This window comes from Stegastes partitus, unplaced genomic scaffold (assembly GCF_000690725.1).
Source record: "Stegastes partitus isolate 25-593 unplaced genomic scaffold, Stegastes_partitus-1.0.2 Scaffold220, whole genome shotgun sequence".
Lineage (NCBI taxonomy): Eukaryota > Metazoa > Chordata > Actinopteri > Pomacentridae > Stegastes > Stegastes partitus.
This window is the reverse complement of record NW_007577951.1, coordinates 73,057-89,718: the sequence shown is the minus strand read 5'-3', so window position 1 is coordinate 89,718 and position 16,662 is coordinate 73,057. Positions and strand designations below refer to the sequence as shown.

The 16,662-nt window shown below is 43.2% G+C and overlaps 1 protein-coding gene across 1 annotated transcript; it reads right to left on the bottom strand.

Moving 5' to 3' along the window:
• Positions 1-2,841: 2,841 nt before the first annotated feature.
• On the bottom strand, positions 2,842-16,213 carry LOC103356754 (probable ribonuclease ZC3H12C). Its single transcript, XM_008281030.1, has 6 exons — positions 16,072-16,213; positions 10,998-11,884; positions 10,738-10,877; positions 10,425-10,659; positions 9,484-9,590; positions 2,842-7,910 (listed from the first exon to the last, which is right to left on the bottom strand). Exons 2-6 carry the CDS (start codon positions 11,813-11,815, stop codon positions 6,289-6,291), a joined length of 2,922 nt encoding a protein of 973 aa, XP_008279252.1. The 5' UTR covers positions 11,816-11,884; positions 16,072-16,213; the 3' UTR covers positions 2,842-6,288.
• Between the last annotated feature and the right edge of the window lie 449 nt (positions 16,214-16,662).

The following is a 16,662-nucleotide window of genomic DNA, read 5'->3' as shown; positions in this document are numbered from 1 at the left end:
CGCGTTATTGGACAGCTTCATTGGAGGGGAAAACGCTTGTTGACATGTCCACACCCCCCAACCCTCCACTCTCAAGCTGCGAGGCTTCAGTTCAACTCCGTTTTTCTTCACAGCAGAATGTTATTAGATTGCCTGTCCCCTCCAATGAAGCCAGCGTCCGTGATGATGCCTGCTCTGGCACCAGCTGTCACGTTTTGCTTTGCTTTTGTTTTGTTTTTGTTTTGTTTTTTTCTTTTCCTTATGTTCATGTTAGTTTTCTTTAAGATAGAAGGCACAGGTGGATTGCAGTCCATTTCATTGGTTCACAAATAAAAGTTTTAAATTTTGAACATGTGTTTTGGACAATTTGTATTCTGCTGATTATTGATATAGGGGTGGCAATAGATTCAAATTAAACAAAATTAGAAATATTTTCAAATGAATCAACTAAAAAAAACTTCATTCACATACCAACTGTGTATTTGTTGTTGAAGTGTCACAGGCAATAACTGACTCTTTGATTCTTCTTGCTTCCGCTCAGATTTGCATCCTTAATAATGCTGCAACCAACCATTATTTATCATCTTTTGGCTGCTTCAATCAGGTGCATCATCTGTTTGAATCTATTCTTGTCCTCTGCATCTGCCTCTATCACGCCCACCACCTGCATGTCTCTCTCACCACATCCACTAACCTCCTCTTTTCCTCTTGCGTGGCTGCTCCATTTTCACAATCCTCCACCCGTCCAAACCAAGTCTCTCGGTTTGTCCCCGAAGCGTCCAACCTGAACTGCAACCCTGCATTCCTAATCCCGTTCATCCTCGTCTAAATGCAAATCATAGCATCTTCAACTCAGTCGCCTCCAGCTACACCTTCTGTCTTTTCTAAGGTTTTTCCGCAATAATAATCATTTGGTGTGTAATGTCAGTAAATGGTGAAAGAAAGGTGCCTGTTACAATAATCTGAAGCTGATCTTGTTTTTGTCAAATCTAGAAAATGTTCATATGTGAACCAGTAAAAGTTTTTTTTGTTCTTACTAAAAGATCTCAAACTAATTTAGAGATTACTTTTTGTCAACCAACTAAATCATTTATTTACCGTCTGTTCAGCCCTAATCTGTCGTTTTATCCAATTCTCTGCCATTCTTGTCTGTTCAGTCGTGTTTGATTGGTCATGTGTCCCATTGAACTGTGGTCTACTGATCTCCAGCTCTTTATGCATATTATCTGAGGAGTTAAAGAACAGGCTTTCACTTTTCAGAGAGACTTGCCAGCATTGTCTTGGCTGTGCTAAAAAGCGAACCTCACCCTTGGTTTCGAGGTCATGCACCCTCTGGTCAAGACTCTTCTTCTAAGGATCTCTTTGTGTTTATTCCATTTATCCATTTATCCATTTATCATGTTGTCAGTTTGGACATTCCCTGTTGCTAAGAGCCATCCTCATCCCCCCCGTCTCCATGTTTCACTACAGATCCAGTTTAATAATTATGTTGATTTAACAACCGCTTTGTCTTGAAAACAAGTGATAATGTGCCTTGAAATCTTGCTGTGCCAAGATAGTATCTTTAAATGTCTGGGGAAAAATCTAAAAATAGTTTGCAAATACTCACATTGCAGATATGTTTAGCACTTAAACAGCAAATTGACTGAAATGATAAATTCATTGTCTAAACAGTCAAAAGTCTTTAAAACAGTAGTAGATTATAAAATAATTCACTGTCAATTGACTTGTTCCTTTCAGCTCTAGTTTCAACCCAGGGATGGTAAATGAGCCGATGAGGGGGCTGTGATTTTAATGAGATGTAGCGTTTCAAAACTACAGTGACAACACATGCTAAAAATACACACCATCTGCTTCCACTACAAGCCTGATTACAAATGACTGTGGAAGGTCATAATGAGCCGTGCTTCAGACTTATAATGCTGAATTAGCCATTAACGGTATAGTTTTGCTGTATACCATTTGGTGTACTGACAACTGTCACTGAATCACTTGAAATGTTTAAACCAGAGGATTCTATGAGCCTAGTTTTTAGCCTATATTTGTTTTTATTTTTGAAATACTGAGAACACTAAATTCACTTTGAACAGTTGAGTCAAAATGACAAGATTGTGACCCACAGTCCATTTGGTAATCATGATTCTGAGATATTGTCCTTATATTTATGAATTGATGGGGCAGGAATTTGCACAATTCACTGGTAGTTATCAATACAGCAGATAAAACATTGTATTATTCGATAATTTAGGGAACCTAATTTTCCAAAGTGTAGTGTAGTAAGTGTAGTATAGAGCTGCAGCCACCAGTCCAACTTATTCTATTCATTATCTTGTTTTTTTAGCTTTTCTTGACTTTCGATGTGAAATTTAACAAAATACTAGCCTTAATATTAATATTATAGCTTCTAGTCATTACATAAAACCAAGTATTGCCATCACCGATGTCCTCTCAAGTATAGTGATGATTGATAAGCACTATAGCATTTTATTATTATTATTATTATTATTATGAGATATGGAATTTCAATACTGTAATGGTCTTCCTCAGCAAAGAACCACTGTTAACTCTCTGAACCCCATAATATGCTGGCAGGTTGAAAAGACACATCTTTAAAAAATGCCAACATGCAACCCGATCTAAGCTTAAAATTGTAATATTTCATCAAAATAATTTGCCACATTTAAAAATTTGTGCAACTTACGAGCCATTAGTGATTCAACTGCAGCGGTCAATCAATAGTTAAAAGTTCAGGGTGTTAAATAATACAAGCACTGCTACAGTATATAATTTCTGTAAAGCACAGAGAGCTTTCTAAGCAAGAATTCTAAATAATCTTTAAAATCATAATAACTGAATATAGACTTGTTTTATAGCAGTACTCTTTTTAATGAACAATCACAGTTACAGCTGAAAATGTTACAATACTGAATTAGTTACACTGTTATTCTACTGGCAAAAGAGCATGTGAACTAGTGGGTTTTCATTCTAGTAGAGTGGAGCAGCCATTACTGCTTTGTGATATCTACAGCCCATAAGTCAGCGTATCACTTTCTGCGGCTGAGCCCACTTACAAAGGAAGCCCTGTTGAAGGAAAGTGGGATACTTTCCACAACAGGCATCTTGATCCCTTGAAGTGTATCTCAAGCGTTATAGCATTCCCACTCAAGTTTATAACTGTACATCAAAGAAGAGTGCTGTACTGGAATCAATACTGAGATACGAAGTGAAAAATTTACAAGCAGAAAAAACGAGCCAGTATTGTGTACAGGTAAACCTAGTCTTGTCTTAACAACTAGCATCATGTCACAGTAACAGCAAGAGAAGCTTCCAGTAACACAAAGTAAACACAAGAATACATGCAGAAACAAAATAAATCAAACATGCATAACAGTTAGCTGAACATAGTTCAGAGTATTGGATGTGTCATAAGCACAATGCCATGAAGAGGCATTACTTTGGGCCCACGCTCTGTTGCCACGCTGACACACAGTGCCAGGAGGCCAGAGAGAAGGCGCTTCTTCAATACACACAAAGGTTCTCTCTCATCAGTAGCACGTGTTATTGTACAACTATTCATATTTGTACAATGTGACACGTTGGACAGGAAAGAAACCATTGGGCTTTATGTAGCTGGCTTGTGATGAATTGTATGTTGAGCTCACTCGACTTTAGTTCCTTGGTTGCCATTTTGAACTTTACACTTCAGGGCTCTACCTGACCACGTACAACCAGCTTTACCGATTATCTGAATTATTTTTTAAATCAATTCCTGTTTAAAAAAAATAACTTAAAGCGATACTTCGGCTCTAATGCCTGTCTATAGTGACCGCTGTGTGGTTTTGACCAATGTCCCGCCCACAGCTTAATCTGATTGGTTTCACGTCACCAGTAATAGCGTATCCACACTAAAGGACAAATGTTTATTCTTTTTAACAAAACTCAATTGAAAAAGGATATTTTAATGAAGTTTTGTACTGGATAATCTGACACTTTTCCTCGATTACAACCAATATCAGTCCTGAAAAAGTCTTTTAGATGGCACAGCAATATTTACTAATTCACTGATGATTAAAACTACATAATGAAGTTGGAACTATATCAAATCGGTTACCATTTTAATGCTGCATCCTAGTAAGAAAAGTGCAACTTCTGCATGAAATTTAGCTTTTCACTATTCAGTAGGCTGTAGGAAGGTTTCATCCTGAACAAGTCAGGTGTGTAATACTACAAGGAAACGTCAGCATTTGCTTAATAAGTGCTCGGGTGGCCTCAGCAGCGAGAATTTAATCTGTGTCACCCATTTTCTATATTTCTTAATTGTGAAGCCATCACCCAGTCATGCACTGAGGAGTCAGAATATTTCATCTTTAAAAGAAACTTTCCAGGTTTGACTAAAGGAAAGCAGCGAGCACTTTAGCTAGGTAACCTCTTGACATCCACCTGTTTTCATGAAACTGTCTCCTGTTGACTCAAATTAATTAAATTATAACAGAACAACTGTACTGCCAAAATGCATGCATGAGACTTCTTAGTTTAGCAACCTGGTGGCTGTTAAGAGGTTTTAAGTAGCATCTTTTTTGTTAAGGCAAAAACAGCTTAATCTATTTTTGAATCCTCCAGGCAGAGCTACAGTAGAGTGTTACAGACTTTCAAAATGGCCACCACGGGATATCACACTGACCCAAATATAAAACTTAGTTGGGGTCTGTCCACTCAAATTGTGAATTAACAGAAACAATAGATAGGTTAATGACAAAACATCAATTCTCTATTATTTCAAGTATGGTTTGACAGTGTTTCTGTAAGGGACGTCTACTTCCTGATGTAAGAAACAGGCTAAAAAGAAGCTTAAAAATGAACTGACCCCAAACTCACTGCTGTTTTCAAATGGGCAGTTATCCAGTAAACCAAAGCATATTTCTCGCACGATTTAATCGGCACTCCTGTAAAAAATAAGCCAGCTTCAAACCCAAAAGCACAGGTAAAGAAGTTGTGACGCCTAAACATAGTAGGCGCATGACTCCTTTTGTTCATAACATAGTTGAAATAATTGTCTCAAAGCTATTTCCACAAGATTAAAAGTTGGAACATCTCGATTGGAACAGAACTGTTGTCAATGCACTTCATCATATAGCAATACATCAAGAGTGTTTGATAGATACGGATCAACAAGTCCATGTACTGTATATAACATCAGCGACTTAGTTAATGATACAATTTGTATCAAACAAGGTTTTTCTCTGTCTAGCATGGATTCAGCTGGGATCTGCTACAGACATCAGTAGACGCTGTCAGCCAAAAGCACAGCAGAGGGATCTGTTAAATATATTTACAATACATACATGTTTCGTTTACCGATGGCGAGATGTTGTCTGTCTGTAGCAGATACCAGAGTTGACCCAAAATAAAGGGCCAGAGAGAAAGAGAGAGAGAGAGATGTCCCTTACTAAAACTAAGGTACACACGACAGGGTCACCCATCTCTACAGCTACAACTCTGACCAAAAAACTGACGCCATCTCAAATAAGACGACTGTCTGTCCAACACCTATTTTTACCAACATGGAAAAAACCCCACAAACGGCCGCACGACACACACAAAGAGATTCATATAGTAAATAGACCTTGGTCAAATAGTAGTCTGAAACTGTCATGTGGTAACTGAAATGAGGATTTGCCAAATAAAACCAAAATCACAGACAAGTATCTGGTTTGTTTAAATCAGATACTGAATGTTTTCGAACACTGTTTGCCTCAGGTTTTAAAATAATTAGACTGGTGTGTAATAAACATAATGTGTGTGCGTATTCCATAGAAATCTGATCGTAAAGGTAGTGGCAATTAGTAAATAATCCTAAATATCAGTCATGTTTGATGTATGCAATACCAACTCACCATGTGAAACTAAAAAAGTGCCTTTTGAATTGAATGCATAACTAGTCCTGCATGTGAAAGACAAATCAAGCTACTTTATAAATAAACTGAATAACCGAGTAGGTCTAAAACAATCACCACACGTTGCACTTTGATTCAAAGTCAGATTTCGTCCAGTGACTCACTCTCTCTACACCTGTTAAAGTTGAGTTGATTTAGTTGTTGCTGCGCAGTGACCAGAGCTGGATTTGGATTATCTTCAGCGTTATATGTCCTTGAATCTTATGCATAGTCTCATTAATGTCATAAGAAAGGAAAAAGCTCTCCTTGCAGACAATCCAGTAGCATAATTCAGGCATGCAAACTCCAAGTGCTACTGATGCAAACCACTTAAAGTTTGTGTTTTCTGATGGGAGATTAGATTTTCCTTGACTCTTCAGTAGCCTGTTTGGGCTTTCTCTGCAAGGATGGCAGCTGCCAGCTGCTGGGGGTCTGTGATGTGAGGGCTTCTGGCCATCACCCGGCTCACCAGCTCCGGGGGAAAGATGTTACACAGGTTGATGTACACTTTCTCCCTCACGTCTCCGTAGCGGCTGTGCGCAGGTGAATCTGAGTGCTGCGACATGTAGGAGGGAGGGGCGTGGGAGGGGACTGTGAGGTGAGAGCTGTGAGGTGGGTAAGGCGGGAGAGGAGTGTTGGACGGATGAGGTGGGTGAGGAGAGTGGGCTGGAGGTGGTGGGTGGCTTAGGTAATGTGTCGGGGACGGGTGGAGAGCTGGGTGAGAGGAGTGGTGCTGGGTGTAGCTGTCTTGTGCCCACGGAGGAGTGTGCCATGAGGACTGCCGTGTGTCTGGCAGGCTCTGATAGGTAGTTGGCTCATACCTGGATGGCGGCAGCGGCGGCTGCCTGTAGTACGTGTCCCAGCTGGGCAAAGCTTTTGGCCGGTGGTGATGGTGCGATGTAGAAAGGTGTTCATACAGATGTGAGTCGGACACACTCTCTGCTCGTGTGGGGGCCAGACAGCGGCCAAGAGGAGAGCCAGGGGGGTGAGGGTTGGACTGGGGCAGGGAGTGGTAGTCCCCTGGGCAGCTGGAACGTGCAGACAAAGGCTGGTGTTGGAGATGAGGGGGCAGGGGGTAGAGGGGGCGCTTCGGTGGGGCCTCTGGTGGAGGCTGATCGTGAGCACAGCTCTGCCCACGTGCTGCACTCAGGTGGTAGGTGTGTACTCCTGGATTAGTTGTGTGGCTGTGTGGGATGTTTGTGTATTCAGCAGGATGAAGGCCACAGAGTTCATGGTTTGATGTGGCATGGTGAGAATACAGCCGGCCATGGGGATTAGCAAAATGGACGCTGTCTTCCAGTAAGGTGTCTGAGGGGCATCCAGGACACGACCGCTCACTGTAAGAGTCACAGCTGCTACCGCAACTGACGCTGCTCTCGCTGCCGCATTCGGAGCCGGCTGAGCCCATTGAACCTAACCGCAGGTCGGTATCATTGGGAAAGCGACAGTCTGGGCTCCGTCTGGAGGAGAGGCTCAGGCCAGAGTAGGCACGTGTTACTGAGTAGTAGCTCAAGTCTGGAGACTCACAGTGAGGGTAAAGGTCATGACTAGGGGCTGGGAGGATACCATGAGGTGTCACTGCTCTGGACTGCTGGTCCTGTGGAAGGCTGAGCACAGATGGGGGCCCTCCTGGGGCTGGAGACATGGTTATACTCCCAGTGCAACTACTGCTGCTGCTGGAACTGCTACTAGTGCTGCCACCACACAGGCTGCTCTTCTGGCTCTCCGCCCTCCCTTTCGCCAGCAGCTTCTCCTCAGCATCACTGTATGACAGAGCTCGGATGCTGGGGTCTGACTGCCTTTTGGGGGCGCCTTTTTTTGCCTCAATGCTGCCAGCTGGCACACTGTGGCTCTTCACCAGCCCTGAGTCCCCCTGGTTCTTTGAGGTGACACAGGTCTTGGCACTGGCACGGAGCTCATCAGCCACAGCACGCTGAGGCTGGGCCCCTCTTTCTGGGTGGTAGTACTTACACTTGTGGCCGTAAGTGCACTTCTTTCCTGGAGAAAGAGAACAGTGTCTGGGTTTCTATACACAGGTAAATGTAGAGAAAACATTGTCAACAAATACATCCCATTATTTGACAGATTCTAGTTTTGTTTAAATCTTTACTTTGTTTATACATTTTTTATTCAGACAAATAACACATTAACTGAAAAGTCAGATTATGGTTAGGCATGGAGAACAAGTTTCAACTTAGAACTGGTTCCAAAAAGAAGTCAGAAAGAGTTTTCATTTCAATTCTAATTAATGGTTCCTTTACAAATTTTACAGCGTACTGCAAACACCTACTGTGTATTTACCACAACCTGGTTATCTATTTCATAGAGCCGCCTAAAGGTCACAGTGAGACTATTTTGTGGGCTACTTTTATGCTCTCTCGCTATTGATTTTATATTTCCTCTGATCCATATGAACAGATGGTGTTTTGGTCCAGTTTAGTGACAACACACTGCCAGTTTAGGGAATTGCTCTGCTAATACTAGAAAAATGAGAGCTGATGTGACACTGTAAGTGGTACATTTATTGTCCATTGTTTGTTTTTAAAAGGCTGATCCATGCTGCCTACTGTGATGGTGAAGCTGTGGTTGGATGTGTGGTTATTGTTCAGACTTTAGCTGCTACAGATATGTCCAGATGTTACTATCTAAAGCTGTGGTGCTTCCATGACATATGTGTTTATTTAGGAGTTCAGGATTACAGCATCTTTAATACCATACACACCTATACACAGACTACTGCTGCATGTGGTCAGCATTACAACCAATAAAAAACAAGGGTGCACTGACTGCTGCTGTTTGTGAACGATGAGAGTCAGCGCACCCTCAGCTGTGTCTGTCAGGCACAAAACTGCATCATTGCATTAAAAAAGAAAACTAGAGGAGCTGGTAACTCTCTCAACAAATGCTGCTGAAACAGACTAACACTGCAGCTTTGAGATAACATTGCACTCACTGTGACTGTGACCACTGTTAGGATTATGGTTGTGACACATTTGTTTTTAATGACTGACTACTTGCAGCAGTTTAATGGGTGCAGTGATAATTTTTCTGCCTAAGCACTGTGCTGAAGGTGCTTTATTTCTGAACTGCTAAAAAAATATGTCATAGAAGCAGCATGGGTACAAATGGTAACAGCTGGACATATCTGTAGCGCCACAGATTAAACCACAGCAGCAGCTGAAGTCTGAACAGTAACCAAACATCCAACCACAGATTCACCATCACAGCAGGCAGAGCAGCTGCAGCTGTGCTCACTATCAGCAGCTGGATACTGTCTGAGATCTGCCTTTTAAAATGACTAATGAGCGATAAATGGATCGATTGTCTCTCTTGTCTGTAGTATCTCCAAAGTGTTCCCCTAAATGAGTGTGTTCTAGCCATGCTAAACCAACACAAACTGTCAAGTAATGTTAAGCTTAACGCAAGGAAAGGCAAATCAAAACATTTCTGTGACCATTATGGGGCTCTGAAGTCTGAAGTTTGCATTTCTTAATGATTCCTTTGGAATTAGATTTTTAGAACCAGCTTTAATTTCTAATGGGTTCTCTGTGCCCAACCGGAGGGTTCTTACCGTATGGACAAGGCTGTTTCTTCTGCTCAGGCATGACAGGTCTTTTCCTCAGGAAGTTGTCTAAACTGGGACCATGGCGACCGAGTGGATCATCAGGCGGCATGAATCTGAGAGGATTAACAAAGTTAGGATTGTTAAAGTAGGATGATGTTCTTTCTATTCTTTAAAGTTTTATTACTCTCCAGATAAATTTGATTGTGGAACTGTGAACTGGAGATAGACAGGATAAAACAAAATGTAATTCTTTATCTATATCCAAGTGAAAAATGCCAGTTGTGCTGTTTCTTTAATCAGAATGTCAGATCTTGTAGAGATTTTACTTAAAAAATAACTTTACAAATTTCATTCAGCTATTATGCTCTAACCTCTTGAACCCTAAGCAATTTTTGGCCATTTGTTTCTCCTGTCAAACTTTCATTGATATATAAAGTCCTTCACTTGTAGCACAACTATGGCTTGAAGTAGAGAGAACTCTCAAAAATCTCTGTTTTGAAGTTACGCCACAAACAATAATTCTTCCATCCTTGTCTGTCTATCTGCTCTGTGGAAAGACAGCCTGTACTTCAGCCCAGTTGCGCTTAAAAGTCTACAATTATTTGTAACATGCCTTCTGGTAACAGCTGAGTTAATCATATCTCCTTGCTTCTACTTTTTACAGAGTGTAATTAGTGTAAATGGTTTATATTTTGCTTTTTTATGAGACATGTAGAAAAAAAATTTGATTAAATATCACAATTTTAGCTTAGATGTAGTTGTTTTTCACAACAAGTTTAAAGGTCACACATGATTAATTTATAGACAGTCACAAAGTTGGAAATCTAACAAATCTTCCTGTTCTACAGTTTCTTGCTATGACAAAAAAAGAAAAAATCTTTTTTGTTCTACATCAAATTATCAAGATCTGATTCCTACAAAACCTCACGAATCCACCCCCCACTTACTTGTCGTTGACAAAGGAATACATGAGCAGCCGCTCGTCTATGAATTTCTTCCACTCGGGCTTCTCATTAGCCAGGTCTCTGTAGTTGTCGTTGGAGACAATGATGCCGTCTGACTCATAGGCCAGCTTGACAATGAAGCGGTCGTCATAGCAGACCACGCGGCGACCTTGGACGCGTCGTGAAGGAGTGAAGACAAGGATTTTTTCTTTCTCTAGACGACGCAGGATCTCCTGATCTGTGGAGGAGAGTGGCACTGTAAGGTTGAGGAAAATGTCACGGCGGGTGTTCCTGTCAAGCAGGCTGTTGTACTAACCTGTTATCGGGGCATCAGGGCGGGACTGCTCCTTCCTCCACGCAGGCACAAAAACTGTGATGTCATGATGGCCACGCTCTAGGAACCAATCGACAGCCAGCTGGATGCCCTGACAGGAAAACACTTCCTTGTTGCCATGGCTACAGAGCACAGTAAAGAGGAAAAGGATGATAGTAAATTAAACTTTTAATGTTTAAATGGTCTTCATAGCAAGAACAGACATTTGTGCAGCGACTGTCTTGATTGTAAGCATCGCTCACCTCATGGCTACATTACTGCCGTCCACCACTATTGGCCGCAGGTTGTCCTGGTCACACACAGAGTCTGAGGGACAGGGTGAGTCTGACCGCTGGCTGTCCAGCAAATCAGAACAACCACAAGAGGATGAGGAAGATGAGGTGGACGAGGTAGAGGCTAATGACCCGGGCTGCTGCTCACTGTCTGACTTGGTGCCCAGTTTGACCAGCTCTCCCAGTATGTCATTGATAAGGGTGTCAGGGCCAAGCTTGGACAGCACCAGTCGCACTGTCTCCTCAGAGTAGCCCAGCTTCAGAGCAAACTCCAGCTTAGCCTGGTACTCTTTGCTGCCAACCTCAGAGGCTGGCTCTGATGAGGAGGGATTGGGTGGAGGTTCTGGTGGGTGCTCACATTCAGAGCTGAGTGGGGCCTGGGCAGGGGCGTCATGTTCAAGCTCTGCTGAAAGCTCCAATGGAAGCTCGGGAGGCCCGTCGGTGCCCAAGTCCACGCACTGGGTCCGACAGAGCGGCTGGTGGGTGTTCTTGCTGTGAGTGGACCCTCCCTCTCCTCCATCCGAGTCGGTACCTGTAGCGAGGGCGGAGCTAGAAGAAAGCGCAGACTTGCACTCTGTGTCAGACCCACTGTTTTCCTCCAACGCGGCTGGTGGAGGGGAATGGGCGGTGCTGGTGTTGCCGGAGTTCTCCCCCTGCTCCTCCATAGCAGGGGGTCCGTCAGCGCCGCCAGCCTGCCGGTCAGCCCCTGCTACGTGGAGGTATTCCAAATCCAGCCCCAGGTCGAGGATATGTCCTGCTCCTGCCTCCACATGGTCCTTCTGGCCCATGGATCTGTCACAGACATCCAGCACACTGGGCTGACTCCTGCCCGCTCACAAAGCTCGACTCATTGGTACCTAAATCAGAGAAAGACAGGAGGATGGAGTGAGTAAATGTGGTCACTGAAACACTGGATTACTGTAAAGCATAGTCTGCATTATAGTGGAGCTTAAGGGGAAGCGGTCAGAACAATGATACAAAAGGGCAATGCAGCAGATAATCACAGTATTTAACATTTTCTTCTCCACTGATCCCCAATGATATTCAAATGCAAATCTGTTGTTATATAGGATGAGATGGCACAGAACCCTCCAGGAAAACTGGGTAAATCCCTACTTAAACTTACATTTGGATATAAACCTTGGGTTGAAGTCTGCATTGAAACAACCAGAAGGTCATTTGCAAAATTAGAATTTGCATTCAGCCTGTATTGTTATATGATAATTTTGAGCCAACACTGTCATTTTAGGAAAATCTGACTTCTCACATTTATTTTCTCAGGAAAATGTCACCACAGAGCTCTGAGCTGATGTTGTTTACATTGGCTCTGACTGGCTGGCTGGCTGTCTGGTGCAGTTGGGGACTCTGCTGAGGCGCAGGCTGGCAGACACAAAGAGCCGATGGGGCCCTCTCACCCTAATTAATGGACTCCCGCGTTTTTTAAAAGCCAGGCCTCAGTGTGTTTTTACAGCGCCACGCCACAGCGCATTAATCTACAGGGCAACAGAGGGTGAACTGTTTTTTAGAAAAAAAGGGCACCAAGCCGTTAGCGTGGGGCCGACGAACCCCTTCCCCCTCGTCTCATTCTACCTGGTAATTAAAGCCCATATGCTTCTTCCCACTGGGGCGGCGGAGTCACTCATTAAAACACTGAGGGGCTCCGAAGCCAATCAGCGTATTGCATTCAAGCGCCAAGGAAATGGTATCTAGTTAGGCTAATCTGATCCGTGCTAAAGGTTCGGCTGCAAATTACAGGGAGACTTGGAAAAGTTAATCTGAGTTAATGATATTATGTTGAGCTCCAGAAACAAAATTATAAGTCTGGTGTAGTAAGTGCACATGAAATTGATGTCAGTGAGAGTTTCAGTATCCACAGACGTTCCTGTTGTCATCAAACAAACAGCCCTTTTCTGCTATAAGCAACCTCCGGGAGGAAACAAGATTAGCAAATTCTACACATGTAAATGTGCAGGTAGACGCTGCTTGAAGCACTGAAGCCTGGTTGCCAGAAAACCCTTGACTAGCCCACATTATCTGAACCAAACACATGATGGAAGGGGAAGTGACTTAAAGCAGGTGGGAGGGGGCTGATTGGGTGGAGTGAGTGTGCATTTTATGAAAAAGGGCTGCCTAGCAACGTGCCTGAGCTACTGTTGCTAAGCTACAGCTGTTGAAAGCATTTTCCCTTCTAAATGCCAAGACAGAGGCTGCAGCCGGCGACCCGCCTCGCACACACACACACATTACAAAAAAAAAGGTCTGCTGTGGGGGACGGATGGGGCTTAAGTGTGTCTCAGTGGCGACCCACTCTGCCACCCAAGACAACAATAGACCTGCCGGGGTGATTAGACTGGGACCTTGGCATCAGCCGCTGTGGGCGTTGATGGTGCCCATCGCTACATAAACATCTACCTCACAAAGTGACTCATGCTGCTGTGGAGGGAGCGGGCCGACTGGGAACATTACATGCACACTCCTCACTGCTGATGGGCTCTACGAGCAGACGCATCGCATCAACAGGCATTACCCCAATGAGTCCGGTCAAGCATGCAAACATAATACATCTTCACCTCCATCGAGCTACACTGAGAGTCTGCAGACACAACAGTGCGAGGAAATGAATTTAAAACTTTCAGAGCATGCACAGACTTTGTGTAATCCCAACAAATCGTAAGAATTAACTGCAGACTGTTTGTTGATCCTCATTAAATACAGTTTCTTCATCAGTGTCAATATAAAATCCAGTTACATGCTGGCGGCCATCATGTTAGTTTTATCTGCAACAGCAATGTAATATATCTGCACTAGAATCTAACATTTCAAATGTTACCCAGCCTTCAGGGAAGGCACTCCAAGTGAATAGAGTGAAAATACTAACCAATGTAAAACTTCACCAGTTACATGAGGAAAATGATTTTTTTGTATTTCTGAAATCTAAAAAACGGCCTTCGTTGCCAGAACAGATATCTGAACATTGGATAAAGCCAGCTTTAAAATTTGTTTCATTTTGTTGATATATTAGAGTCCAAGGTTTTTACAGAGGGGGTTCTGATATTTCTTTTTATCGCTCCATAAATCAGAAAAATACTGTCAGACAGAAAATAAACATGTTTTTCGAATGAAAAAGGTTTAAAATCAGGCATACAGAAAAATGAAAACCCTCCAGAATGTAAAACACAACTTCTAAGTTTGGTTTATGTAAGTGAAGTGGGTTTTTTGGCTCAGAATATGAGAAAAAAATCTGTTATTCAATTGAAATCTACAAACACAAACAGGCAAAGTGTAATAAAATAAACACCTTGTTGTGTTTTTCTGGAGGGTTTCTCCAAACTAGCACATCAAAAAATGTGGAAGCAAAATATCCCAAACGCTTGACATTGACCAAAGCATTAAAAAAAAAATATTTTCCCTGCAGCAGTTTATCTCAACCAGTAACAATACTAAACCAATGTACAATAAGTCTCATCCAGTGTTTAATTATTTTTACTATCAATCATATTGTTTGTTTTTTGACTAATTGATAAAACACTTTGTCTACAGAGTGTCAGACAACAGTGGAAAAATGCTCATCACTATTTCAGAGCCCACGCTGACTTATACAAAACATTGTCTGACCAAGCAGTCCAACATAAGCAAACTAAAACTGAATACACATTTAAACTCAGAAGCGTATGATGCACAGTCATTGTCAAATCTGTCATTATTGTAGTTTAGGCTCCTTGCTTCCTACTTTAACCTCATTAGATTTTATTTTCACAAGCTGGTCAAATCTAATCATAATCCTGTGCTTTGCGTTCCTAAACATCACAAATCTGCCTGTTAAATGTGCGTCTTTACACTAATTAGCATTTCCTTCTAATGTGGCCCCAGCTCCACAGACAAACGCCCCCAGTGCATTGTGGCATCCCCAACTCAGACATCAGTCTGAACAGATACATCGGCGACCTCATCGCACCATCTCCAGACCTCCAGGCTGAGTGGGTGCATCTTTCAAACATCAGCGGTCCGGCTCCCACACACAGCAGCTATGCCGGCTTTGATGGAGGCAGTAATGAATATGTAACACAGTCCTTACAGCGCTTTGTATGTGGGAGCTTTGTGCAAGTGTGTGCAGTGGGGGATGGAGGAGGGTGGAGGTGGGGGGGAATGGGTTTGAAAGGCAGTTTGGGAGGGGAAAAGGGGGGTTGTCTGTTGGTACATCACTGCATACCCGATACTGTGCAAGAGTTATTGTAAAAGGACAAGGAAAAAAAAAAAAAAAGTCGGGGGGGCATAATCAGCCAGAGTGCATCTAGATGGCGCACAAGGCTTTCCCTGCCAGCAGCAGGGCAACAGATGTCTGCTGAGGACGACTCGCAACTGGTGTCTCCCCTTCACAAACACACACACATGCAGACAACACTCTTGCCGACACACACACACAACAGGAAGACACCAACACACACTCCGACGACACACGGTCAGATGTGAAAGTTGCACACATGCAAACTTTTGCTTTGACCCACAACACAAGCCGCTCTGCCCTCATGCATCGAGTTTCATATCAACACAGATCACGCTGAAATCTGAACAATGTCGGTGTAACAGCTGCAGACTTAGGGAAAAGTGTAGGCAGGTGCAGCACAGTGGCACAAAGTCCTCTCACTCATGGCTGCACTCTGAGATTTTTAGTGATCTGGGGGTTCGACTGACAGTTTAAAGTCACTGCTGGGTCTGGTGTCAAACTCATCCTGCAAGTTGCATCTCTTTTCTGCAGACAGAGAAAGTGGACTGCACCCTCTCTTTAAAATTTAACAGATTCCATTAAGTATGAAGGTATGTCAGCAGGTTTTGCTCATGATGCTGCAGCTAAACAGGTCCAACATGTCATGCAAGCAACAACACTGTAGCATGGGACCTCTGCAACATTTAAATAGTCTTAGCATTAGTGAGAGAAAAGCAGAGAAAATGCAGCCACAAAAAAACGTTTTTCTATTTAATAGCAAACTAAAAAAGTGAAAATTCAGTTTAAATGTCAAGCTATAGGTAGATTAATTACACTTACCAGACGAAGAAAGAGATTACTGAACAATGAAGGATTAGATTAGCTCATTTCCACATAATTAAATCCTTGAAGGCAGATGAGAAGACGCTTCAGGTGAAACTAAGAAACTTCCTGCATCAGCTGCATCCGACGTTTGTCTCCGCTGCAGGTAAACCACAGAGCATCCAACTCCAGCCTGTCCTCACTGTCTGAGTGTCTTCCAGAGCTGCATTTTTTTTTTCTCTCTCCTCTCTCTACACACAAGCAGGCAAGTTGGACAATGAGCGTCGGAACAGATGGACCAACAATGTCTGCCATTCGCTCGTCTAGAGTGGCTGCTTTTCCACCAATGGAGGCGCAGGGGGCTCACAATGAGGCGCGGAGACGAAGGAGGGGAGTGGCCGCGGGCAGATGCCTGCAACACCCAGTTTCCCCAAGGCACGCGTACTCAACGTGCACCAGCACACACACACTCCTCTCCCCCCGGCCTGAAAGGGCTTCCCCTGTGTGGCCGATGAATCAACGAGGGGTGGGCGGCCGAACAATAGAGCCACACAATGGGAGGCTAGGGAGGGCAGCTGCAGTGTGAGGGCTGGTGCTATTACGGCCCGG

Bases quoted from the DNA above. Each gene is read 5' to 3' on its own strand.
- LOC103356754 (XM_008281030.1), bottom strand. From the start codon at position 11,815: ATGGGCCAGAAGGACCATGTGGAGGCAGGAGCAGGACATATCCTCGAC. The intron at 10,878-10,997 runs GTGAGCGATGCT...TGTGCTCTGTAG, and splicing joins GGCAGTAATGTAGCCATGAG to CCATGGCAACAAGGAAGTGT. The intron at 10,660-10,737 runs GTTAGTACAACA...TCTCCTCCACAG, and splicing joins CCCTGATGCCCCGATAACAG to ATCAGGAGATCCTGCGTCGT.